Raw genomic sequence first — 27598 nt, forward strand, 5'->3', positions numbered from 1 at the left:
CCCCCAACACACACCCCCCCCCCCCCCCCAGCACACCCCCTCCCCCCCACCACTGACACACCACATCCCCCTCCCTCCCACACACACCCCTTAGACACCCCCTCCCCCCCCACACCCAACCCTGCCCAGATATCTCCAAAAATTGTTGTGCCTTTTACAGCCATAGCTAATTTGGCCAAAAGCGGGTTTCTCCTTTTTAGCGATATGGGAGGCACCACAGTTATTACTGATTTGATCCATGTCTGGTTTCGATATTTAGGACCCGATCCCCAATCCATGTCGGTTTCCACCATGCCATCCTGCGGAATGTAAGCAATCATACTTGCTGTTTGAGCTACGACTTTGAGCTTACAGTACCTGCCATTATGGTCTCTGTATGTATTCTTATTAAAGTACTTATTATGAAGTTCTATGACTCAGTTTTATCAGTACTTTACACACAGCATCAGAAGTAAACTTCGGATCGACTTTGGATGCTATTTTGAGATGGCTGAAGCCTTCCGGAAGCCGGAACCTCTAGTCGTCAATAGCAAAATTGGACAGCATTGGTGCCTCTTCGAATGACAGCATAATGTTTACATTGCTGCATCTCTCAATGATAAGCCGGCTTATGCACATGCTAACATGCACCTCAACCTCGCAAGAGATGAAGCTTATGAACGTGCAGAGCAGATTGTGTATGCAGAAGAAATTACTCATCAACCTGCCGATGGTGGTGACCCCTGCCGAATCGGCGGACGACCATTAAAAGAAAGTTTCGACAGCTATGTGACGCTCAAGCCAGTCCTCTCATTGAGCAGGTGAAATTTTTCTAACATAATCAGAATGAGGGTGAGACCATTGAATCATTTGTGTGTGCCATTAAAAAAGCAGTTGGAAGCTGTAGATTTGGCGAGCTTTGGGATGAACCTATTAGAGACAGATTTGTGTGCCGTCTTATTAACGACAAAATAAGAAGGAAGCTTGTTCATGATCCTGCTTGGTTAGAACGGTCACTGTCTGCGAAAACTATGAGCTATCTGATTTTCACGCCAGAACGCTTACACAAGCATACCCCCCTACCCTCCACACACCCCTTTCGCCACCCCCCTCCCTCCACACACACCCCCTGCCAGCCCACACACCCCCCCCCCCCCACACTCTCCCTCCCCTCCCCCCACACACCCCCCTCCCCTCCCCCACAATAGACAATAGGTGAAGGAGTAGGCCAATCGGCCCTTCGAGCCAGCACCGCCATTCAATGTGATCATGGCTGATCGTCCCCAATCAGTACCCCGTTCCTGCCTTCTCCCCATATACCCTGACACCGCTATTTTTAAAATCTCTATCTAGCTCTCTCTTGAAAGCAGCCAGAGAACCTGCCTCCATCGCTCTCTGAGGCAGAGAATTCCACATACTCACCACTCTCTGTGAGAATAAGTGTTTCCTCGTCTCCGTTCTAAATGGCTTACTCCTTATTCTTAAACTGTGGCCCCTGGGTCTGGACTCCCCCAACATCGGGAACATGTTTCCTGCCTCTAGTGTGTCCAAGCCCTTAACAATCTTATATGTTTCAATGAGATACCCTCTCATCCTTCTAAACTCCAGAGTGTACAAGCCCAGCTGCTCCATTCTCTCAGCATATGACAGTCCCGCCATCCCGGGAACTAACCTTGTAAACCTACGCTGCACTCCTTCAATAGAAAGAATGTCCTTCCTTAAATTAGGGGACCAAAACTGCACACTAGTGCTCTGACAACTGCAGAAGGACCTCTTTGCTCCTATATTCGATTCCTCTTGTTATAAAGGCCAACATGCCATTCGCTTTCTTCTCTGCCTGCTGTACCTGCATGCTTACTTTCATAGACTGATGTTCAAGGACCCCCAGATCCCGTTATACTTCCCCTTTTCCCAACTTCACACCATTTAGATAGTAATCTGCCTTCCTGTTTTTGCTACCAAAGTGGATAACCTCACATTTATCCACATTAAAATTCATCTGCCATGCATCTGCCCACTTTCCCAACCTGTCCAAGTCGCCCTGCATTCTCATAGCATCTTCCTCACAGTTCACACTGCCACCCAGCTTTGTGTCATCTGCAAATTTCAGATTCAGATTCAGATTCAATTTTAATTGTCATTGTCAGTGTACAGTACAGAGACAACGAAATGCAACAAAACGAAATTTGCTAGTGTTACTTTGAATCCCTTCATCCAAATCATTGATGTATATTGTAAATAGCTGTGGTCCCAGCACCAAGCCTTGCGGTACCCCACTAGTCACTGCCTGCCATTCTGAAAGGGACCCGTTAATCTCTACTCTTTGTTTCCTGTCTGCCAACCACTTCTCTATCAATGTCAGCACTCTACCCCCAATACCGTGCCCTAATTTTGCCCACTAATCTCCTATGTGGGACCTTATCAAATGCTTTCTGAAAGTCCAGGTACACTACATCCACTGGCTCTCCCTTGTCCATTTTCTTCAAAAAATTCCAGAAGATTAGTCAAGCATGATTTCTCCATTGTAAATCCATGCTGACGGACCGATCCTGTTACTGCTATCCAAATGTGCGGCTATCTCATCTTTTATAATTAACTCCAGCATCTTCCCCACCACCGATGTCTTAAAAAGTGGGATAACATTAGCTACCCTCCAATCTACAGGAACTGATCCTGAGTCTATAGAACATTGGAAAATTAACACCAATGCATCCACGATTTCTAGAGCCACTTCCTTAAGTTACCTGGGATGCAGACCATCAGGCCCTGGGGATTTATCAGCCTTCAGTCCCATCAGTCTATCCAACACCATTTCCTGCCTAATGGGGATTCCCTTCAGTTCCTCTGTCATCCCAGATCCTCTGGCCACTACTATATCAGGAAGATTGTTTGTGTCCTCCTTAGTGAAGACAGATCCAAAGTACCTGTTCAACTCATCTGCCATTTCCTTGTTCCCCATAATAAATTCACCTTTTTTGGGCTTCAAGGGTCCAACTTTGGTCTTAACTAATTTTTTCCTCTTTACATACCTAAAGAAGCTTTTACTATCCTGCTTTATTTTCTTGGCTAGCTTACCTTCGTACCTCATCTTTTCTCCCCGTATTGTCTTTTTGGTTATCTTCTGTTGTTCTTTAAACATTACCCAATCCTCTTGCTTCCTACTCATCTTTGCTACGTTGTACTTCTTCGCATTAATTTTTATACTGTCATTGTTGTACACCTGTCATTGTTGTTCCACTGTTATCCCTGCTGGTGTATCTTTCCAGTCAACTTTGGCCAGCTCCTCCCTCATGGCCCCATAGTCCCCTTTATTCAACTGCAACACTGACACTTCCGATCTACTCTTCTCCCTCTCCAATTGTAGATTAAACCTGACCATGGTTTGGTCACTGCCTCCTAATGGCTCATTAACCTCGAGGTCCTTTATCAAATCCGGTTCATTACATAACACTAAATCCAGAAGTGCCTTCTCCCTGGTAGGCTCCAATACAAGCTGTTCAAAGAATCCATCCCAAAAGGCACCCTACAAAGTCCCTGTTTTGGGGTCCAGTACGAACCTGATTTTCCCAGACTACCTGCATGTTGAAATCTCCCATAACAACCACAGCATTAGATAGATAGCCTTTTATTGTCATTCAGACTGAAGTCTGAACGAAATTGCAGCAGTCATACATATAATACCATACAATAAAACAACAATAAACACATATTAACATCCACCACAGTGAGTCCACCAAGCATCTCCTCACTGTGATGGAGGCAAAAGTGTTAGGTCTGCAGTCTCTGTTGATTTACTTTTACTACATGCCAATTTTAACTCCTGATGTCCAGGCTACTATTTGGGGGCCTGTAGATTAGTCCCATTAGGGTTTTTCTACCCTTACAATCCCTTAGTTCTATCCATACTGACTCCACATCTCCTGTTTCAATGTCACCCTTGCAAGGGACTGAATTTCATTCCTCACCAACAGGGCAACCCCACCCCCTCTGCCCACCTGTCTGTCTTTTTGATAGGTATACCCTTGAATATTCAGTTCCCAGCCCTGGCCATCTTGCAGCCATGTCTCAGTAATTCCCACAACATCATACTTGCCAGTTTCTAACTGAGCCTCAAGCTCGTCCACTTTATTCCTTATACTTCGCGCATTCATAAATAGCACTTTGACCTCCGTATTCACTTCCCCCCTCGCAATTGGCCCTGACCTTACTCTGTTGTTCATTCTCAAGCTTTCCTTCCCATTAATTAGAGAATATTTGGTCATTTTTCCTGTACTCACCTCCCCATTCAACTCCATTATTATACTCCCAATTTGTCAATCCCTCCCCCCCATTATTTAGTTTAAACCCATATGTGTAACCCTAGCAAACCTACAAAGTCCCTGTTTTCATTAGGCACAGCCACCCGAGTCTTCTGCACTCCATGATTTCCACCCTTTCTCTCTGTCACACACATTGGTTCTACCCGTAACCTCGGCATGACTACCTTACTGTAGGTCCTGTCCAGGAAACTCTTGTTTTCCCGGATGGCCCCGAGGTCATCCAGCTGCTTCTCCAGTGCCCCAACATGATCCTTTAGGAGCTGAAGCAGGACGCACTTTCCACAGTTGGAGCAGCCAGAGGCTCCAGCTGTGTCCTTGGGCTCCCACATTCTGCAAGCCTCACACTGTCTCACCTGCCCCGACATGTGTTCACCGCTTTTCGTCCTCTCGAGCTTTATGCGTAGCCTCCTCTCCTTAGGCTCCTCGTCGAAGACTCTCAAGCCAAAGACTCACACTTTACCCACAAGGCACTTCCCTCACAATCCCCCCCCCCCCCCCCCCACCCACCCACCCCCACCCCCACACATCCCCCCACCACAAACCACCCTCCCCAAAGCTCCCCTGACACCCCCACCCACACAACACCATCCCCCCCCACCCCTCCCCGCCCACACTCCCCCTCCTCCCAACATGCCTCCGCCCACACACACCCACCTGCCCCAACACCCCCACCCCCTGCACACATACACCCCTGCCCCGCACAACCCTCGTCCACACACCCCCCTCCCACCCATAACCCCGCGGCCCACACACCCCCCCCCCCCCCACCCACACACACCCCCCCCCCCCCCCCCCCCACACACACCACCATCCCCACTCCCCCCTGTGCACACACCCCCCCACCCACACACTGCTTCTCCACCTCCCACACACCCCCCCCTACCTCCAATTCCCCCCCCCCCCCCCCCCACACACACCCCCCCCCCCACACACCCCCTCTCCCCACACCTCCCCTACCACCACACACACACACCCACCCCCCCCACACCTCCCCCCCCCGACACGCCACACCCACACACACCCCTCCCATCTATCATAAAGCATTCTCATCATCTATGCCATGCCTACTTTTCTCATATCATTGGGCAGGAGGTGCAGTAACCGGTAGTCTCACAACACCAGGTTCAGGAACAGCTACTTTCCTGTAACTATCAGGTTCTTGAACCTAACCACACAAGCCTAATCCTACCTGGAGAAGGAACATTATGATCCACCTCTTGCATTCCATGGATTCATTTTTTTTTCTAATCGTGTTTTTGACCGATGTTATTTTGCAGTTTAAAAAAGTTAAGTGGTTCTATGTATAATATATGTTTTTATGTGTTGGTCTGAGCCTATAACACCTGTTCATTGGCTATATTTAAGAGGGAGTTAGATGTAGCCCTTGTGGCTAAAGGGATCAGGGGGTATGGAGAGAAAGCAGGTTCAGGATACTGAGTTGGATGATCAGCCATGATCATATTGAATGGCGGTGCAGGCTTGAAGGGCCGAATGACCTACTCCTGCATCTATTTTCTAGGTTTCTATGTGATATAGCACTTATATACTTGTGCATGTGACAACAAACTCAATTTGATTTGACTTAACATGAACTTCATATGTAAGTAAGTAAGTTTTTATTTATATAGCACTTTTAAATCAAATCACGTTGAAGCCAAAGTGCTTTACAGAGAAAAAAAATAGATTACCATACATCCATATAAAATAAAAAAAGAAGAAAAAAAAGACACAATACACTATAGGATTCAACATGAACGTACCCCCAACAGCAGATGTGATGGCTCAACTGAACCAAGAAAGAGGAAATTAATGACAATGCTGGCCTCTAGTGTCCGATAGCACAATGATATCCAACTGCCTCTGATCTGATACTGAAACTGCAAACAGCAGGCAGGGTGAATGGGGAGAGAAGACTAAAAGCAGAACCACAGGAAGTGTAGCAATGCTCTTGTGACGAGAGAACATTCTGTATGACTTGATAATAGAGGGAAAACATTAAGATTAGAAACACCATATTTCTATAATGAGAATTCACCTTAAGCGTTTATTCTTACAGTAGCAGTACAGTAGTGTGGGGGGGAGGGGTGGCATGGGGGGAGGAGAGGGTGGTGTGGGGGGAGGGTGGTGTGGGGGGGAGTGGCGGGGGATGGGGGGGGAGGGGGGAGGGTGGTGTGGGGGGGGGGTGTGATGTGGGGGGAGGCGGGAGAATGGGGAGGGGTATAATGGGGGGTGTGTGAGTGGATGTGGGGTGTGTAGGGAGAGGATGGGAAGGGGAGAAGGGAAGGGGGTGTGTGTAGGGAGGAGGGGGAGGGGGAAGGGGGATGTGTGTGGGGGGAGGGACTCCACTCAGTGGCCACCGGCCACTACACCATACAGCGACTTTCCCAACACCGCACAGCGACTTTCCCAACACCGCACAGCGACCTTCTCAACCAAAAAAACGACCTTCCCGCCACCGCACTGCGGCTTTCCCAACCCCGACACCATTCGGGACTTTCCCGACACCACACAGCGACTTTCCCAACACCATTCAGCGACTTTCCCGACACCACACAGCGACTTTCCCAACACCACACAGCAACTTTCCCAACACCACACAGCGACTTTCCCAACACCATTCAGCGACTTTCCCAACCCCGAACAGTGGTTTTCCCAACACCACACAGCAACTTTCCCAACACCACTTTCCCAACACCACACAGCGACTTTCCCGACACCACACAGCGACTTTCCCAACACCATTCAGCGATTTTCCCGACACCACACAGCAACTTTCCCGACTACACACGGCTTATGGACTCAATCAGCACTTGTTTACTCAGCCCTGTCTCCGGGAATTTTTACTCCAGCGGGTGCTGGAAGGGGCGTTACCTTCATGGTGACAGACAGGTGAGAAGACCAATCTACAGATCTCACGATTTTTAAAACCTTAATAGCTTCTGTAATCTTCCACCGATCAGAACAAAACTTGGTGCGCTTGGAGGAGAGGAGGACGGTGAGTAAGGTGGCAAAAAATCCTAGCGATAAAGGGTACCGGTTTTGTGCAAATTAAAAAAAAATGCAAACCAGAAATGGTCAAGATGAGGGTTTTAGTAATAGGATAGGATAGATAGATAGATAGATAGATAGATAGATAGATAGATAGATAGATAGATAGATAGATAGATAGATAGATAGATAGATAGATAGATAGATTGATTGATTGATGGTGGATGGATGGATGGATGAATGGTTGGAAGGATGGATGAAGGGGTTCACAATGACTTGGTCGTATGGAATCAGAACTGTCTTATTCATAGAAGACTGTGCTGGGACCCCTGCTCTTTGTGATAACCTAGACGTAAATGTAGATGGGTTGATGAATGAGTTTGCTGACAGTGAGTGCCAAGGGAGAAAGTAGAATTATGCGGAACAAAAGTTTGTGGTTTATAGCAAACATTTTGAGATTTAGTCATAAAGTCATGTAACATGGAAACAGGCCCTTCAACTCAACTCATCCATGTAGACCAAGATGCCCCTTCTAAGATAGTCCCATTTCATCCATATCCCTTTAAACATTTCCAGTCCATGTACCTGCCCGAGGGTCTTTTAAATGTTGTTATTCTACCTGCCTCAACTATCACTTCTGGCAGCTCATTCCATGCACTCACCACTCTCTGAGTGAAAATGTTGCTCCTCAGGTTCCTATTAAATCTTTCCCCACTCACCTTAAACCTGTGACATCTGGATCTTGATTCCCTTACGCCGGGTAAAAAACTCTGTGCATTCACCCTATCAATTCCCCTCATGATTAGATCTACCTCTATAATTCCATGGGGTGGCGCCACTGTAGTGGCTGCCTCACCACCAGCTCGTCAGTCCTTTCGCCTTTTTTGTTATTTTCAGTGCGTCTAAATGTATGTTTTAATGTTTCTCAGTATGTCTTATGTAGGGGGTAGTGGGGGGAATAGGGGAAACCATTTTTCAGTCACTTACCTGGATGGAGATGCGTCTTTTCTCCTTGTCGCATCTTCGCCCCCCCCCCCCTCGCGGCCTACCATCTGGATTGGCGCTGCCTTTCCTAGCGGACCTTGGCCCAGAGCTCAGCAGCAGGCACAGGGCTGAATTACCATCGTGGAGCCTGGATCCTGTCGAGGATCGCCAGTGTTGGAGCTCCGGAGTGTTAGGCCTGCCGACTTTAACACCGTGGAGCTGTGGTTTGTGGAGCTTCTAGCAGCGGTGCGGTGCTGACTTTATCATCACGGAGTGCTGGGATCTTTTGCCGAGGATCGCCAGTGTTGTAGCTCCGTCCAGCTCGGCTTCTGGACTTTGGAAGCCACGGTTTCCGGTAAAAAGAAGCGGTCGATTCGGAAACCCCAAGTCGCTGAGTGTTCCATTCTGATGCCGGAGTTTCGATCATTCCGGCGAGAGGGCCTGTACATTGGGCCGTCCGTAGCGACGACCGTGGAGGGTTCAAAGGCCCCGGACACGGGTGAACAAAGAGGAAGAGTGACTGAACTTTATTGCCTTCCATTACAGTGAGAAACGTTGATTCCGCGGTGGTGGATGTTTATGTTAAATTAAATTGCGTATTGTGTTCTTTTTATTCGTATGGCTGTATTGTAACTCAAATTTCACTGTACCAATTGGTGCATGTGACGATAAATGTGAGCTTGAACTTGAACTAATATCACCCACGTAGCCTTCTACTATCAAAGTAATAATGTCCTAGCTTGCCCGAACTCTCCCTATAGCCCAGGTCCTCAGGTTCTGACAACATCCTCGTAAATCTTCTCTCCACTCTTTACCACAATACCCCATATGTAACCTCACCAACATTTTGTACAGACGAACCCTTAGAGAAAAGATTATGTGTTCCTGATTTTATTTCAGAATGGAATGGTACCTCACTTAAAGCGAATATTGAACATGGTGGTCCCAGTGGGGAACAATTTCAATGAGATACTGACCTGGCAATAACAGATCAGGTGAATCAGGATACATAAACTAAAATCAATTCAATTAATGATGAGGGCAAACAAGAATGCTCTATGGTGGAGAACAGAATATTTTACCTACGAGTGTAGGAAAAGGAAGGATGGGATCTCAGAACTGCCAGGGTCCAATACTTGTCACAAGAATGGATATTTCACAAAGGATTGGTGGGTGGAGGATGGCAACTGAGAAGGGCAAATTCCCAAGCAGAACTGAGCAGGCAATCAAAATTGAGAGTTCCAGCCAGGCAATCGATCAAAACTGACCATTCAGGCCTTGGTGGATGAGTCAAGCAAGTGGTGGGGCTCAGATAGCAAAGAAAGTTGAAAGCATGATCGGTATCAGCCTTCAAGAAGAGGGAGATCCAAAGGGACGTATTGCAAACTATTAGATAACGATATATTCCTAAGGTTCCAAAGATACCTTAGATGCTGCTGCACCCGCTGAGTTTCTCCAGCATTTTTGCGTACCTTCGATCTTTCCAGCATCTGCAGTTCCTTCTTGAACAGGTTCTAAAGATAAGCTGGATCGGGGGAGGAGAAAACTTTGCAGTATTTAGTAAACCTACCCTACTGGAAACATACGTTTAGTACAGAAATTAAGGTTTGGTTATGTAAAACTGCAGAAGGTTCAATTTTAGGGATTGTCTCCTGGAACAATGATAGCTGGTTCTAACAAAAAAATTGCAGTAGTAAGTGAAGTAAACGCCATCATGATAATAGACGAGGAAGTAAAATAAAACATTATGTACAACAAGAGCGGACGTAGAAGTAGATGGAGGACCATGGGGAATAAAAGTGAAAGCTTTTCCAGTGGTTGGCTAACTTATACAAAGTATGTCCAACCCATATATGGTATTTTAGCGAGTCAAGATGATGGTTGGTTTCCAAACGAGCTTTATTGTTAAATTTATTGAAAACAGCGGAGATCATACAACAGCTAAACACAAACGTTCTTTCCACAACGGTGGTCGAAAGAATGAATGGGGCTTGCCCAGAAAATGCGCAAAAATAAAACCTCTCCCCACAGTCACATGACCGAGGTAGCCAACCTCAGGGTTCGACTACCCACAGGCACCAGCAGGTGCTGCTACAGGATCCCTCCCCCCCCCCCTCCACCCCAGAACCCGAGGTACGAAACCGAGCGGGGACCCGTATGGAACGACCAGAACGTGTAGTCCACGAAGGTGGGGCAGGCGTAACATGAGGGGCCGGCGAAACAGGGCTGGGAGGATGCGGGGACCGCGAAGGCGGGGCGGGCATAACATGGGGGGCAGGCAAAAAAAGGCCGGGGGCAGTCAAAGGAGCAGAAATAACTGGGATGGAGGAAACGGGCGTACTCTGTACGGGTGGGACGGCTGGTGGACAACCTCTACGTTGCGGCGCAGCAACGACCACATCCATGTGGGCGGGTTTGAGACGGCCGGCGGAGACGAACCCCTCCAGGCCTCCCACGTCCACCGTGAACGTGGTGACTCCGGCTCGCAGCACCCGGAATGGCCCTTCATAGACCCGTTGTAATGGCGAGCGGTGAGCGTCCCTGCAGATGAAAACATAGGCACACTGTCGTAACACCGCGGGCACATGCACTGCGGACGAACCGTGCCTGGAAGTGGGAACAGGGACCAACATGCTCACCCATTCTCGAAGGACAGCCAGCAGCGCCGGGGCTGATGCAACCTGAACGCGGGTGGCAGGCAGAAAATCCCCGGGCACCCGCAGGGTCGAGCCGTACACGACCTCAGCCGAGGAAGCAGCCAAATCCTCCTTAGGTGCGGTGCGTATACCAAGAAGGACCCAGGGCAGTTGGTGCACCCAGTCCGGGCCCGTAAGCCAAGCTTTCAGTGCCGACTTAAGGTGCCGAGGGAACCTTTCGACCAGCCCGTTGGCCTGCGGGTGGTAGGCGGTCGTATGGTGTAACTGGGCACCGTAGAGCTGGACTAGGGTAGACCACATGGAAGAGGTAAATTGGGTCCCCTGGTCAGTGTGGTATTATGGGAATAATAGCGTAAGGAATGTGGTGGCCGGATGTGACGTGGGAAACCGGGGGTGGCAGTTGAGGAGTTGCCCGGGCATGCACACGAACCTGCGGCTGCTGTACAGAGTTGTTAAATAAAGATATACTCCGTTTACGTCGTGGTACGAGCCTTATTATACAAATAACTCGACATGGTGTCGGAAGTGGGAGACTTGCAAGTGGAAAAAAAAAGAAGACGAGGAAAGTGTATCGTTTTGGCGGGAAATGGGAGACGAGCCGGCAGATATGGCGCAACCCACACCAACTGCTACGTTCACAATACAACCTCTAGAGCCATTCGATTTCACCAAGCCTCAAGAATGGGAGCGTTGGATCAGGAGATTCGACCGCTTTCGGCTTGCAAGCAATTTAAACGCGACGTCGGCAGAAAACCAGGTGAACACGTTAGTGTATTGCATGGGCGATGAAGCCGAAGATGTGCTAAAGGGGCTAACGCTAACTGCAGATGAGAGGAGGATGTACACGGATGTCAAGGCGGGCTTTGATGCATTTTTTGTACCTAAAAAGAATGTAATCTACGAAAGAGCCAAGTTCAATCAGCGTGTGCAACTGCCAGGAGAAACGGTGGATTCCTTCATCACTGCTCTATACGGATTAGCTGAACACTGCAACTATGGACAGTTACAGAACGAGCTGATCCGCGACAGGTTAGTGGTCGGGCTGAGAAACGTCTCATTGTCAGAAAAGCTACAGCTAGACAGAGACCTAACCCTTGGAACTGCTATAACAAAAACAAGGCAGTCTGAAGAAGTTAGACGACAGTGGTCTGACTTAAGAGGAGAAAATAGCGGTGCTAGCAAGTGCTCTAATGTTGATGCTGTGCATGCTAAAAGCTACAGAAAACCCAAATTTCCCTCAAAGCCTCAGCCACAAGCACAAACACCAAGCAAAAATAGACTTAATACACGGCCTCAGCCAGGTTCAAAGGCCTGATAGATGTGGAAAAATGCCCTCGCATGGGAAATTGGAATGCCCTGCTAAAGATGCTGTGTGTCACAACTGTGGCAAAAAGGGACATTATGGCAAAGTGTGCAGAAACAGTGCAAAATCTCTCAATGCTGTCACTACAGAGGAAGAAGAGAGCTTTTTCCTGGGAGCCGTGAATGCTGGAAAAGACCCGTGGACGGTGCAGCTACAAGTGAGACAAAAAAAAGTGTGCTTTAAAATAGACATGGTGCTGATGTCACCGCCATGCCAGCGGAGGTGTACCATGACATTACAGGGGAGCATGATGTGAAGCGCCTGGCAGTGTCGACACGCCCATTGTTTGGGCCAGGGGGCAATGCACTCTCTGTCCTGGGCGTAGCCAGAGAAACACTGCGCAGAGGCAAAAAGACAGCCATAGAGAACATTTATGTAGTAAAAGACCTGCACACTGCACTGTTGGGAAGACCTGCCATAGAACGGCTTCAGCTTGTGTGCAGGGTTGACGGCATCACCGTGGAATCAGTGAAACGACAATATCCAAAGCGGCTTGGGTCTTGTTCGGAGGCCATACTCAATTAAATTGAAGCCAGAGGCTGTGCCCTTCTCTCTCCACATGCCACGCAGAGTCCCTCTGCCGCTTATGGGAAAAGTGAAGGAGGAGATAGACCGTATGGAGAAGATGGCGTAATCACCAAGATTGAGGAGCCGACTGATTGGTGTGCCGGGATGGTGGTGGTGCCGAAAAAAACAGGTGATGTTCGCATTTGTGTGGACTTCACAATGATGAATGGATCAGTATGCAGAGAAAAGTTTATCCTGCCTTCTGTTGAGCACACTCTGGGCGTGCTAGCTGGTGCAACAGTATTCAGCAAATTAGATGCCAACATGGGCTTTTGGCAAGTACCATTGACAAAAGAGTCTGCCAAATACACCACCTTCATCACGCCTTTTGGGCGCTACTATTTTAACCGTCTACCCTTTGGCATAGCATCAGCCCCCGAGCACTTTCAAAGGATGATGATGACAGAAGTGACCGGTGGCCTGGAGGGGGTACTGTGTCACATGGATGACATCCTGGTCTGGGGACAGACGCAGGAGGAGCATGAGGTGCGGCTACATGTGGTGCTAGAGAAGGCACATAAGGCCGGCATTACGCTCAACATGGACAAATGTGAGCTCACACGCCACACAGTCAGATTCCTGGGTCATGTGATTTCAGCAGATGGAGTGAAGCCAGATCCAGAGAAGACGAGAGCAGTACAAGAGATGGATGCACCCAAAAATGTCAGCGAACTCAGGAGTTTTCTGGGCATGGTCAATCAGCTGGGCCGCTTCTTGCCTAACCTGGCTGAAAAAGACAAAGTGCTACGAGACCTGCTGTCCAAGAAGAACCACTGGTACTGGGGGACAGAGCAGCAGGCCGCCTTTGATCAGTTAAAAACAGAGCTGTCATCCACACCAGTGCTCACATTATACAACCCAAACAGTGCTCTAAAGATCTCTGCTGATGCCTCTTCCTTTGGCCTGGGGGCAGTCCTGCTGCAGAAGAGCGATGCCATGTGGTCACCTGTGGCATATGCGTCCAGGTCAATGACACCAACAGAGCAGCGCTATGCTCAAGTAGAGAAGGAGGCATTGGCTGCGACGTGGGCATGTGAAAGGTTCAGCTGTTTCATCCTGGGAAGATCATTCGAGCTGGAAACTGACCACAAGCCGTTGGTGAGTCTGCTGGGAGGGAAAGCTTTGGATGACCTCCCACCAAGAGTCCAAAGATTTAGGATGAGACTCATGAGGTACAACTATACAGTCGATCATGTCCCTGGCAAAAGCCTGGGGACAGCCGACACCTTATCTCGTGCTCCTCTGAGAGCCGCAAGAACACACACAGACACAAGCCTATTAGAGGACACCAACATCTATGTAGACTCTGTCATCAGCAACATTCCTGTCAGTGGAGATTATCTGAGCAGCCTACGTGAGCACCTGCAGGCAGACAGCACATGCTCTGCACTGATGGAGTACTGCACAGACGGCTGGCCCGACAAAAGCCAACTGCAGGGAGTGCTGAGACATTACTGGGCTGATAGAGCAGTGCTGACTGTGCACGATGGGCTGCTGCTGCGGGGCACGAGGCTCGTCATCCCATCAGCCTTACAAGGTGATGTGCTGCAGAGACTACATGAGGGACACCTGGGGGTGACAAAGTGCAGGGGCCGGGCCAAACAGACGGTATGGTGGCCAGGACTCAGCAGCCAGCTGAATGACATGGTGCTGAAATGTAGAACCTGCATCCAAGAGAGAAGGAACGTCAAAGAGCCGCTGATGCCAACGGAGATGCCAGACAGGCCTTGGCAAACCTTGGGAGCTGACCTATTCACGCTGAAAGACAAGACTTATCTACTAGTAGTAGATTATTTCTCAAGGTATGTGGAAGTTGCGCTGCTGTCACCCACAAGGTCCACAGATGTGGTGGTACACCTGAAATCCATGTTTTCTCGTCATGGAATTGGTGAAGTTCTTAAAAGTGACAATGGACCCCAGTTCTCAGGTAGCCACTTTAAAGCCTTTGCAGCAGAGTATGGTTTTGTGCACATCACGAGCAGCTCCAGGTTTCCTCAGAGCAATGGGGAGGCGGAACGCGCTGTACAAACCGTGAAAAACCTGCTAACAAAGGCGTCAGACCCATATCTTGCATTGCTGGCCTACAGAGCAACCCCTCTACAGAACGGCTATAGCCCGGCCGAGCTGTTGATGGGGCGCCGCCTCCGCACTACAGTTCCTGCCCTTCCAACCCTGCTGAATCCAGTTTTGCCTGACTACAACGCGCTGGGGGCCAAAGAAAGGGAGAAGAGGAGGAACGACGCAAGATCCTTCGACAAGAGGCACGGAGCGAGAAATCTGGAGCCACTAGTACCTGGGGAGGATGTGTGGATCACCGATGCACGAGTCCAGGGCACAGTGCTATCTACACACAATACCCCTCGCTCTTATATCGTCCAGGTGCCTCAGGGCACACTGAGGAGGAACCGGCAGCACTTGGTGCCGCTGCAGACCAACAGTGGGGTAGTCGACGCTGATGAGCCACCGGTGGGAGAAGATTCACCTACACCAGAGCCAGCTCCATCAGTGACAACATCACCCAGCAGAGAGGGCCCCACCACAGAGACTGTGCAGACCAGGTGTGGGAGAGAGGTTAGAAAGCCGAAGAGACTTGATTGGTGATTTATTGATCTGTTTTCACAGTAAAGGAAAAGAGAGTGAAATGTGATTGATAAATTGTTCTGTAAACCTGGTACATTTACCTGAAACCTGAGAGTTTAAGGGAAGTGTGATTGTGAAATTGTTCTGTAAACCTGGTACATTTACCTGAAACCTGAGAGTTTACGTTTTGAAGAACACAGCCTGCTAAAGTAATAGTTCACAGTATGGTAACGCGTAAGTTATTTTATTTCTATTTTGCATGCTTGAATCAGGGACAGGTCTTCCAGCAAAAGGGCAGAATAAACCCCTTAAGACCTGCGGAGACAAAGGTAGTCCACCCTTTGTTCTCAAAGAAAGGGAGATGTGGTATTATGGGAATAATAGTGTAAGGAATGCGGTGGCCGGATGTGACGTGGGAAACCGGGGGTGGCAGTTGAGGAGTTGCCCGGGCATGCACACGAACCTGCGGCTGCTGTACAGAGTTGTTAAATAAAGATATACTCCGTTTACGTCGTGGTACGAGCCTATTATACAAATAACTCGACAGTCAGTGGAAATGTCGAAGAGCACCCCGAATCTGGCTGTAGATTGACTATTGCATGTTAGTCAATCAGAATGCTTAGTAATTATAACTCCGCCTAATTATATGATTTATACTGTAAGAACTCGCCTGCTGCCTGCCAGTAGCTGTAGCAGTGTGAACGTGTGACGTCCTGCTTAGATGATAATGACCTGAACAATAAAGATGCTTGTGCTTCCACCTGTGTGGGATTAAGCTCTTTACATGGTATCAGAAAATCGGGTCTAGCCCGTGTCTGTTTACCGCAATTTATTTTGTTTATCAGTTTTTATTTGTGAGTGATTTTGACGACATGGCTATCTCTTGTTGAAAGCCAAGTCCGCTCGTGTTTGATTCTGATATAGCTGAACGCTGGCGAATGCTTGAGTGAGACTATGCTCATTATATCCGCATAGTTCACCGAAACGACCCCGATGACCTAAAAGCATCGCTACTGTTGAATCTAGCGGGTCCCGAAGCTATGATCCGCACAAATTTTTTTTAATTCGCACCGGCACACTTAGACGGGAACGGTCTGGTGTCGGCGCCAGCTGAGACTATCGACTACACAGCGGTTCTGCTGAGAAAGTTCAGAGAACTGTATGACCTACCATCGAATCGTATACTTGAGAGAACAAGATTTTTTGCCCGACAACAACAGGCTGTCGAGCCTGTGGAACGATTTATCAGCGACCTAAGACATATCAGCTCACGGTGCCATTTTGGTAAGTTGACAAATGATTTAGTGCGAGATAAAATAGTGGGAGGAATGAGCGACCATAAGCTGAGAGCTGAGTTACTGCGGAACTGACTTTAGAGTAAGCCATTCATGCATGACGTATGGCAGAAACTGTAGCCCCACTAGTTGATTTCAATATCACAAACCCCCAACAGCAACATAAAGTAAACCTAGCCAACTATTCTACAAAGACGTTTTTAAATGCGTCCCGCAAAGATCCAAATTTGCCTGCCACGAGGTGTCCAAACTGCAACTATTTCCACTCTAGAGGGTGCCAATTCTGCATTGCCCATGGGAAAGTATGTCATAAGTGCAAGAAACTTATCCACTTTGCTAATTGTTGTCTGTCCCTTAGGAGCACTGCTTCAAGGACAAATCTACACCTGATTCAACAAGAGCAGGCTGATTCTGATTCCCAGGAACAAGACGATGTCTCCCACGGGAATGATTCCAATAACACACACACACACTGACTCTACCGTACTCTCCTTAAACCTACGCTCCCCAGGCAAACTGATGGATCATTCGGTGACCATGATAATCAATAACAAATCTCTGAATGCCAAGGTTGACACGGGGCCAGAGTAAACGTTATGTCAATCAAAGAGTTCAACAAGAACTCATGAAAAGCACTGAAACACTGAACCCATGAAAAAGGACTCCTCCACCATACATGCATACAGTGGGGGGGGGGGGGGGGGGTCCCCCCCACTGGGTAAATTCGATTTAAAGTGTACTATCAACGAACAGACAAAAAACCAAATCTTCCACATTGTCCAACCGAATGCAGAAACCCTGCTTGGCATCAAAGCATGCCACGGCCTGGGTCTGGTTTCTTTCGGGCATGCTGTCCACAAACTCTGTCTGACAGAGAAACTAACACAACAGATGCTATCCAACTATAAAGACTTATTTGACGACAAACTTGGCAAATTGCCTACGATATGCAAGATCACTGTAGATCATACGGTCACCCCAATAGTTTGTGCCCTCACCGCGTCCCTCATGGCATGCGGGAGAAAATACACGCCGAGCTCAAGCGCATGATCTCTATTGGAGTCATTGCCGAGGTCAGTGAACCCTCGGACTGGGTCTCCACTATGGTCATCACCACAAGAAAAGATAAGAAAGAATTATGCATCTGCATCAATCCTAAAGATTTGAACACAACAATTAAACGGCAACACTATCCGATGAGAACCACTGTGGATGTAGCGGCACAGATTGGTAATTCAACAGTATTCTCAGTCCTCGATGCCAAAAGCTCTTTCTGGAAAATCCCGTTGGACCGAGCATCATCTGCCCTAACAACTTTTGCCACACCATTTGGCCGCTACAGATTTTTAAGAATGCCCTTCGGCATCAACTCTGCTAGCGAAGTCTTTCAGCGCGCAATGGAACAACTATTCGCAGAATGTCCATGTGCCAACATTGTTGATGACATCCTAGTATACGGTTGCGATGTGATTGAGCATGATGCCAACCTAACAAAGATACTGAACTGTGCCAGAGAAATTAATCTGAAACTCAACCCTCTGAAATACAAACTGATGGACACGTGTTCACCAGCAACGGATTAAAACCTGATCCACTAAAGACTGCAGCCATCGACGAGCTGCCCGTCCCACCCGACGTCACCAGTTTACGATTCCTCGGTATGGTGAACTACCTGGGCAAATTCATTCCCAACCTCAGTGAACTTCCAACACGTCACCAACAGTCCAGAATACCCACAGTCCAATGGATTTGCCAAGCATGCCGTCCGGAGTGCAAAGCAACTCGTGGAGCGCTCCTATCTGGCTAAATCTAATGTCTACCTGGACTTGCTGAACCTGCGAAACATTGCCGACAATATTCTAGGCTCTCCAGCCCAGTGGCTAATGCGTACCAAGTTTTTACTGGATTGTAAGCAAAAATGGAATTTAACTGTATTTTGGTACGTGACAATAAAGTTACATTGAACTATGTATTAATAAACATTAACCAATGACAGATTTGAATTTGCCAAATCTCCTCCCAAAGATCTGAAAGTTGTCAATCTGAAGCATTAACTTTGCATTTCTCTCCACTGATGTTACCAGACTTGCATATTGAATTTAAATGGGTTTTGGTCAATGTCAGTACATGCCAACCACCAACTTCAATTTTCCTTTTACAATAGGGGCCCAACCGTACACATGGAATAGGTTGCCCAAGGGGTTTCATAACAATTCGTCATTTTCCATCAACATATGGTACAAGTGCATAGTTAGATCACCCTCAACGGGCCATGGATTAAATTTTCGAGTATGTTCATGACATATTTGTAGCCTTGGAAGGAGTAAAGGATGATATGATACCTTTTTCAAACCTTGAAACAAGATGTAAACCCTGATTAGGCACAATTTGGACAGTCCCAAATTATGTACCTGAGGTACCAGATATCAAAAGGAGAGAAACACATTCTAGGGAAAGTGAACAAGCTGTTCTGAATTGGCCCTAACAGTGGGACAGGTGCAGGGATTATTTAACCACTATGGACATTTTGTGGAAAACTATTCAGAATTGGCTAAATCTCTCCAGGAACGTATTAGGGGGTGGCAAACCGTCAAGAGAGAAAATAGAATGAAGGAAAGAACTGTAAAAGGAGACAGTGGAATGATTCCTGAGCCTTGGAGACAAGGCACACCTGGTTGGAACCAGATAATACCAGCCCCGGCTCCCTGCAACGAGCTAAACGTGAACTAAAGTGAACCTATGCCTAGATACTGCATAGCAACCAGTACCCAGAATCCAAGGTGGGAATTTTCATTCTACATATATGGTAAAAATAGAAATGTACACAACTTATGTAACACAAAGAATAGAACGGCAAAAACCACTTACCTCATCCTAGTTCCTCACAGTGCACATGGGGTAGAGATGATGGGGGTGTGGTGAAGTACATAAAGAATAGCATTAAGATAATGCAAACTTTGCATCAGAGAGCTACTGTTCAAGGACGGATGTCTCCTAATTTGGCCAACTTGCAGTAAAAGGTTTGTTCTGAAGGTGAACTCCATACTCTGTGTGAATTATTTCCATCTACTGTGAAAGGGAAGCTACAATCTTGTGTTCCGATTGAGGTAGGACAAACAGGTTAAAATAAGTGCAAGCAACACTGTAAAAGCTTTAAATAAAACATTATACAGTGTGAGAATGCACTGTGAAGAGCTGAGAAAAAGTTGCAGAAATCGGACATCGGTCACGAACAGTCACAGAAGGAGAATGAATGTTACGAGTTAAGGCCAAACACTCCCAATTTTGGCTGCAATCACAAAGAAAAAAAAAGAGGACAGATTAGAGGAAGGTGACATCGATGAGAGGGAATGGGAAGTAAACAACAATGCAGACCTTAGCCCCCGAACTGCCAAAGAACCAGTAAAATTATACCCTAGCCTCAATGGGCTGAGCCTGACACTGTCTTTGGGAGAACAGACAGACAGACAGAGACACACACACAGACTTACAGACACAGAGACACAGAACATTGAAGTGTGAAAGAAGATCACGTGATCAACAACTGGTCATTAACAACATGAGAACATAAGAGACAGTTTTGTAGCTATGTGATGCACCATGCGAAAAAATCAAATATTGTATGTTCATGATGGAAATAAGAATACTCAGTATATTCATTAGCTTTGAATTGTAGTTTTATGTAATCCTCCCATAATTTCTGTTCCGTTTCACAATATCTATCAGACATACAGAATGTTGCAAGGTAATATTTTGCCCAAACTCAGTTGTAACTTTCTATCTCAATAAATATCACAAAATATGCCATTGTTTCAGCCACATTATGACAAAATATAGAATGTAGGTTGCTTGTAATCAGTCACCCCATCCCAGAAACAACAGTACTTAAAGAAGAACATTTGTTTTACTAATTTACAAGCATGTACCATATCCAGCATGAGGTTGTGATAATTGCATAAAAGGTATTATTGTCTAAGAAATTTGGTGTGGAATGTTAATCCATCTCAGTACTCATTTAGGTAAGTCCCAAGCTATAGATACTTTCCCCCCCATCCCCAATCCGCCTCACCCGACCTTCATTGAGCCTCCCATTTGACCAATCTTTTACTCAGCTGCTGTAACGTTTCCTTCCTATCAAATACTGTTTTATAACTCTCCCACCTGTCCACGTGGAAAGCTTGACTGGTTGGAGACGCAATCTAAATGCATTTTCTTGTTATTGACTAAGATCATTTCTTTGCTTTTGCATAATATTTGTTCAGGCTTCAGGCTTCGGCCCACAACACCAGGTGATTAGTTTCCAGAGGGCTAGTATGGACATTGTGGGCCAAATGGATTATTGGGCTGGCAACTCAATCACTGAGACCACTCACAAACACAAACACACACACACACACACAAACACACACTCACAAACATACACACAAACTCACTGACTCACACACCATATATATGGCAGTAAACTTTCTTGAATACTCACACAGCTGAGCGCGGCCTCTCCACTTTGGGGCTTCCGCAGTCAGCGTCACTTCCGCAATCAGCATGACCTCTGCACTTATCAGAAATTACGCAATTAGCGCGACCTCTGCACTCACCGGAAATTACGCAATCAGCGCGACCTGTCCACTAAGCAGAAGTCACAAAATGAGAAGGACTTTTGAACCAAACACAGTCGAACCTAATAAAGCATTTATTCCTTCCAAACACAGTCGGACCTAATAAAGCATTGCAGTGTCAAGCACAGGCAGGGCAGCAGGGCAGCAGGCCAAACAACTCATGGCATTGTCATTAAGGGCTAACAAATGATTTATTGCATATACGTTGCAGACTCACAGTTCAGTTGATTCACAGCTTAGTATGTCGTGGCATCTCCCTCGCGATCTTGCAGAGTGGCTGAATCATGTCCAGGCATCTGGCCCCCTGTCCCACCCCAACCCAGGAAGGGCCGTTACCTTAATCGCGGTGATTGACAGGTGAGAGAATCTCAAAGTTTTTTAAACACCCATAACTTTCTTATTTTTCATCGATGGGAAAAATCTACGGGGCCTGCTCAGCAGAGGAGGACTGTGAGTAGGATGGTCAGAAATCATAGCATAATATGGTAGCGTTTTTTCTAAAATCAATATACAGCACAGACAGGAAGTGGTCAAGATGAGACTTTTAATTATATAGATATTGTATGATTTGCTTAGATAGCACACAAACAACGTTTTTCACGGTACCCAGTGCAATAATAAATTATACCAATATTAAATGGATGCTTTTTAGGCTAGAGGTATGTAATCAGTGGAATACCACATAGGTAATTTCTTGACACTCAATTATTTATAATTTACCAACAATCTGGAGGGGGACATGAAATCAAAGTTTGCTGACGATATAATATTAGGTGGAAGGGCACTTTTTGATGAGAACATTGTGATTCTGCAATGGGATATAGTCATTAAGTCTTTGGGTGAAAACCTGGCAAATGGAGTGTAATCTGGAAAAGTATGAGGGCTTGCACATTGGTAAGCGGAATCAATAGGCAGATTATTATCTAAATGAAGAGAAAGTGCAAATTAATGAATACAGGGGGATTGAAGTGTCCCAGTGCATGAATCATAAAAAGATAGCAGGCAGGTCCACCTTAACTAAAGAAGGTCCACCTCAACTGAAAAAATGGATATAGTAGCATTGGAGACCGTTCAAAGCAGATGCACCTGGCTATTTCCTGGGATGCGAGGGTTGTTCTATCAAGGGAGATGATTAAGCGTTAGTTCTGTATTCCTTGGACTCTAGAAGAATGAGGGGTGGGTGACCTGGTCAAATGTATAAGATCCTATGGGAGTTTGACAGGGTAAATATTGAGATGTATGCATGAGTGGGAAAAATTATAAACAAGGGAGCATATTTACAAGATAAGGGGCTGGTTATTTAAAGCTCAGGTACATAGAATTTCTTCTCTCAAAAGGTGGAGAAAGATAAATATTTGAAAGAGGAAATAATTGAGAGCTCTGAGGAACGAACTGAATTGAGGCCAACATAGATCAGCCATGATCACATTGAATGGCTTGACGGTCCTGGTGGCCTATGCCTGCTCTATTTTCTTGATCTTGAATTCTCCCAAGTTCCATTCTCCATGACCCTTTCTCGTTTGCACTGCAAATTTTCAACACTATGTTTATCCAATTTTATCTTGAAGGTCACAATGGAACTTGCCTTCAACACATCTGCAGGCAGTGCATTCGAAATTCCAACTTTCACTGTAACAAAAATGTTTTTCCTCCTGTCACATATTTTTTGTTGACTTCATTTTCTCAATTAATCGACTGGAACAGCCTTCCACTATTTATCAGATCTCTCCTTAGCCTTCATATTCCCAAAGCAAACAATCCCCACATCTTTAGTTGGCCCTTGTTATTGTAATCCCTTACCTTAAGAACAATTCTTCTGAACCTTTTCTAAACCCTCTTTAATGCCTTCACATTCTTCCCAGAAATGACCACATTACTCCAGCTGAAGCCAAATCAGTGTTTTAAAGATTCAGTATGAGATCCTTGTTTTGTACTGTCTGTTGATAAAGCCCAAAATTGTGTATAACTCATTAATCACTTTCTTAATTTGTTCTGTCACTTTTAAAGACCCGTGCTCATTCTCTCAGGTTCCTCTGTTCTTGCACACTTTTTAGTATACTGTTTACTAGTTTGAAGAAGGGTTGCGACCTGAAACATCACCTATCCATGTGTTCTAGAGATGCTGATTGACCTGCTGAGTTGATCCGGTTCTTTGTATCTCCTGTTTACTATATTATACTGTAAATGCAATATTTCTGGAATTTAATACAATAATGACCATTTATAGATTGTTTTTCTTCTTAAGTTTAAGGAGCAAATAGACAGGTACATGGATTGGACAGGTTTGGAGTGATATGGGCCAAACACAGGCAAGTGGGACTAGTGTACAAGGTACATTTTGGTTGGTGCGGGCAAGTTGGGCCAAAGGGCCTGTTTCCACACTGTATGACTATGACCTCAGAAATTTAACAAGCCACATCCTGCCATGAGTCATTCTGCAGCTTTTATTAGTTTTACCTGGGAATAAAAATCATGGTGTTCCAGGAAGTGATTATCATGGCCACACCTGAAACAAATATCTTTATGGTGCTGTGGCAGACTGGGATGCACAAAGGAAGGTCATTGTTTATTATCTATTCAACTTCCTCCTCCCTAAACCCGACACAGCATATTCTGTTTCCTCCTCAGAGAACAATACTCTTCTAATTGATACCTAGCCTTTCCCAGCACTGATCTTGTTCACTTTATTTATTTATTTATTTATTTATTTTTAAATTTCAAAATAGACTTTATTTAATTGATAAATATATACAATTCCTGAACCATTCAAACAAACAAAAATTCATCCGACATTTTCGGAGACTATACAAATTTTTCCAGTACAATTTTTTACATTTGTCAAATTTCACCAAACAGTCCCCCACCCGTGCCACTCTGTGGCCCCTGTCCAAGTAATAAATATATACAATGTTTACACAGTGCGAAAATTCCATCTGACATTTTCATTTCCACAAAAATGTCCCCCACCCGTGCCACTCATGTGGCCCCCTGGCGTGGGATACCTTCCCTTAATTTAATTTGAGGGGCGTCTCCACCATACCGTGCCCCCTATGTCCAGCAGCGGAAGGACCCTAGACTGTGGCCCTCCCCCACCGAGCCTTGGCGTTGGCTGCACCAAGCTTCAGCGAGTCCCTTAGCACGTACTCCTGCAGTCTGCAGTGGGCCAGTCGGCAACATTCCCTGACGGACATCTCGCTCTGCTGGGTGGTGAGCAACGCTCGGGCAGACCAAAGAGCGTCTTTCACCGAGTTGATGACCCTCCAGCAGCACTCCATGTCAGTCTCTGAATGTGTCCCTGGGAACAGTCCATAAATCACAGAGTCCTCTGTGACGGAGCTGTTCGGGATAAAGCGTTCCAGGGACCCTTGCATACCTCTCCAGACTCTTTTTGCAAACCCACACTCTGCAAAGAGGTGGGCAACCGTCTCCTCTCCACCGCAACCGTCCCGAGGGCAGCGTGCGCTGGTAGTGAGGTTCCGACGGTGCAGGAAGGATCTAACTGAGAGGGCTCCCCTCACCGCCAGCCAAGCCAGATCTTGGTGCTTGTTGGTCAGTTCTGGCGATGAGGCATTTTGCCAGACAAGCTGGGCAGTCTGCTCTGGGAACCACGCCACCGGATCCATCGAGTCCTTTCCCTGCAGTGCCTGCAGGACATTCCGCACTGATCTTGTTCACTGAACAACCCAACCACAAACCCAGGCCATCCATGAACCAAAGCCCTAATCAGACCCCTGACTAACTATACTCTCTTTTCCCTTCATGATCAGCACCTGCTCTTGCTCTTCCATGGAGTGCTTTCAGTGTTTTACTTAGCAAAATCTGGTTTCCATTTTCTTCCCACAACGTTACCATCCTTTTCCAGGGCCAAAGACCTTGTTGGAAGAAAATGGAAACCAGACTTCTCTAAGTAGTAACCGAATAATGATCGGCCCTCCTACCTTTACGCTCCGAACATTCTCTCACACCCTACCATTTGGTTCTTTTGTCCCTTACTCAGTGAAAACCACTACTCTTTCCTCTGTTCTCCCCCTCAGTTCTCCCTACCTACCTACCTCTCAACTCCACACAACCCCCAGCCCACATGCCACCCCCATACTTCTCCAGCTGCTCCCAATCATTGGGGCAGCTCAGTAGTAGAATTGCTGCCTCACAGCGCCAGAGACCTGGGTTTCATCCTAACTACAGTTGGATTTGTAGGTTAATTGGTTTGAGTAAATTGTAAAATTGTCCCTAGTGTGTAGGATATTGATAGTGTATGGGGTGATCGTTGGTCGGCGCGGACTTCGTGGGCCGAAGTGCCTGTTTCCGTGCAGTATCTCAATGTCTAAAATCCATCACTGATATCTTGGGAAACATTTAAAATCTGTTTAATACTGGCAAAAAATGGTTCATAAAAGCTTTCCTTGGCTGCTCAGGTATTGTCTAAATTAGTTCAAACTCAGGAACTGCTTCAGTTAGGCTCTCAACGGTGCATGAAGCTGGATGAATGATTTTCCTCCAGTTCTTGCGGCTTTGCTAACAGCTGAGTTCTTTCAGAGATCTCACCCTTACACCTTCGATTTCTTTTAAATATACAGCTGATTGTGGCAGTGTAGTTTTCTGGTGTGCGAAGGCAGATTGGTAGGTCTCTGTATATTCTTAATTGCTCAATGGGAGATTCACCCCCATGCCAGAGGTATAATTGTCACCTCATTATAATCTAAAATCTGCAATGTTCTGGAAACTTCAGCTAAATACAAAGATAGATACTTTTAACTGAATTGTAATCTTTTATTGTCTTTCCGCTGATTGGTTAGCGTGCAACAAAAGTTGACAATAAACATGACAAAAAACTAAACTCAAACTCAAACCAGATAGACCTTGGGGTACAAGTCCATTGATCCCTGAAAATGTCAGGACAATTAAATAAAGAGGTGAAGAAGGTATGTGTGATGCTTGTCATGGAATAGAATATAAGAGCAAGGATGTCATGTTACAACTTTATAAATCATTGAAGGAAAACACAAAATGCTGGAGTAACTCAGCGGGACAGGTAACATCTCTGAGGAGAAAGAATAGGTGATGTTTCGGGTCGAGACATAGAAACATAGAAAGTAGGTGTAGGAGTAGGCCATTTGGCCCTTCAAACCAGCACCGCCATTCAATATGATCATGGCTGATCATCCAAAATCAATACCCCGTTCCAGCTTTTTCCCCCATATCCCTTGATTCCATTAGCCCTAAGAGCTAAATCTAACTCTCTTGAAAACATCCAGTGAATTGGCCTCCACTGCCTTCTGTGGCAGAGAATTCCACAGATTCCCAAGTCTCTGGGTGAGATTCTTCTTCAGACATTGGTTAGGCTACATCTGGTGTATTGTGTGCAGTTCTGTTCACCACGCTATAGGAAGAAAGTAATTGTGCTGGAGTAGGTGCTGAGGAGATTCACCTGGATGTTTAGCAAAAAATAAAGTGCTAGATGAACTTAGTGGGGCAATATCTGTGGCGGGAAATGGGCACACGACGTTTGAGGTTGGGACCCTCATCACAGACAGAATGGTTGGAATCTGGAATGCTGAAAGGAAAAGTCAAGAGATTATTTCCTGATTTCAAATATGAGTGCAGGAAAGAGGAAAGGTCTGGGTGTCTACAATCAGTCAGGGTGCAAGCCAATACAAAAACAGAGGCAGAAAGATGGACAACTATATAAAGCAGAAATTGTCAGTATAATATTAATGATAACCAGCAATGTTATTGCATTTATTATATAGTTATATATAATGTTATATTAGATTATATACTATATCATTACATTTACTGTAGCTATTAATGACATACTAACCATTGTGTTACATCTCTGAACTATTTAGTGCACAGAGATGACACTAAGATGATGGCGATCCAAAACACATAATAGAATGCTCTGAAGTTCATTTGTTGCAGCAACAATCAAAAAACAGGATGGTGAGGCAAGATGTATCTCACGCCTATCTGCATAAGTGATCCACTTGACAAGAGTTCTTAGAGTGGAAACTTAAAGATATCAAGTTCAACTTGCAATGAATAATTCAGTAATTGACATGATTAAACAATCTGGCAAATTTACAATCAGTTGAATATACTATTTACGTTAATGTGAATACATTGATTGTATAATTCCATTAATGTAAATACTCGATGGTAGGTTAGAGAAAACAGGGTAATGTATTTAAGTGAAACTAAGTGTGGCAGGACTTTAATATATTATTGTACGAAACAATGCTATATAGTT

General features: G+C 46.1%; 1 protein-coding gene across 1 annotated transcript; it reads left to right on the forward strand.

Annotated features, from left to right (window-relative positions):
- Nucleotides 1-14590: 14590 nt before the first annotated feature.
- Nucleotides 14591-17422, forward strand: LOC129701002 (uncharacterized protein K02A2.6-like). Its single transcript, XM_055641893.1, has 2 exons — nt 14591-16721; nt 17091-17422. The coding sequence occupies exon 1, from the start codon at nt 14724-14726 to the stop codon at nt 15456-15458; it is 735 nt and encodes a 244-aa protein (XP_055497868.1). The 5' UTR covers nt 14591-14723; the 3' UTR covers nt 15459-16721; nt 17091-17422.
- The last annotated feature ends 10176 nt before the right edge of the window (nt 17423-27598 follow it).

Source organism: Leucoraja erinacea, chromosome 10 (genome assembly GCF_028641065.1).
Source record: "Leucoraja erinacea ecotype New England chromosome 10, Leri_hhj_1, whole genome shotgun sequence".
In the NCBI taxonomy this organism is placed as follows: domain Eukaryota; kingdom Metazoa; phylum Chordata; class Chondrichthyes; order Rajiformes; family Rajidae; genus Leucoraja; species Leucoraja erinaceus.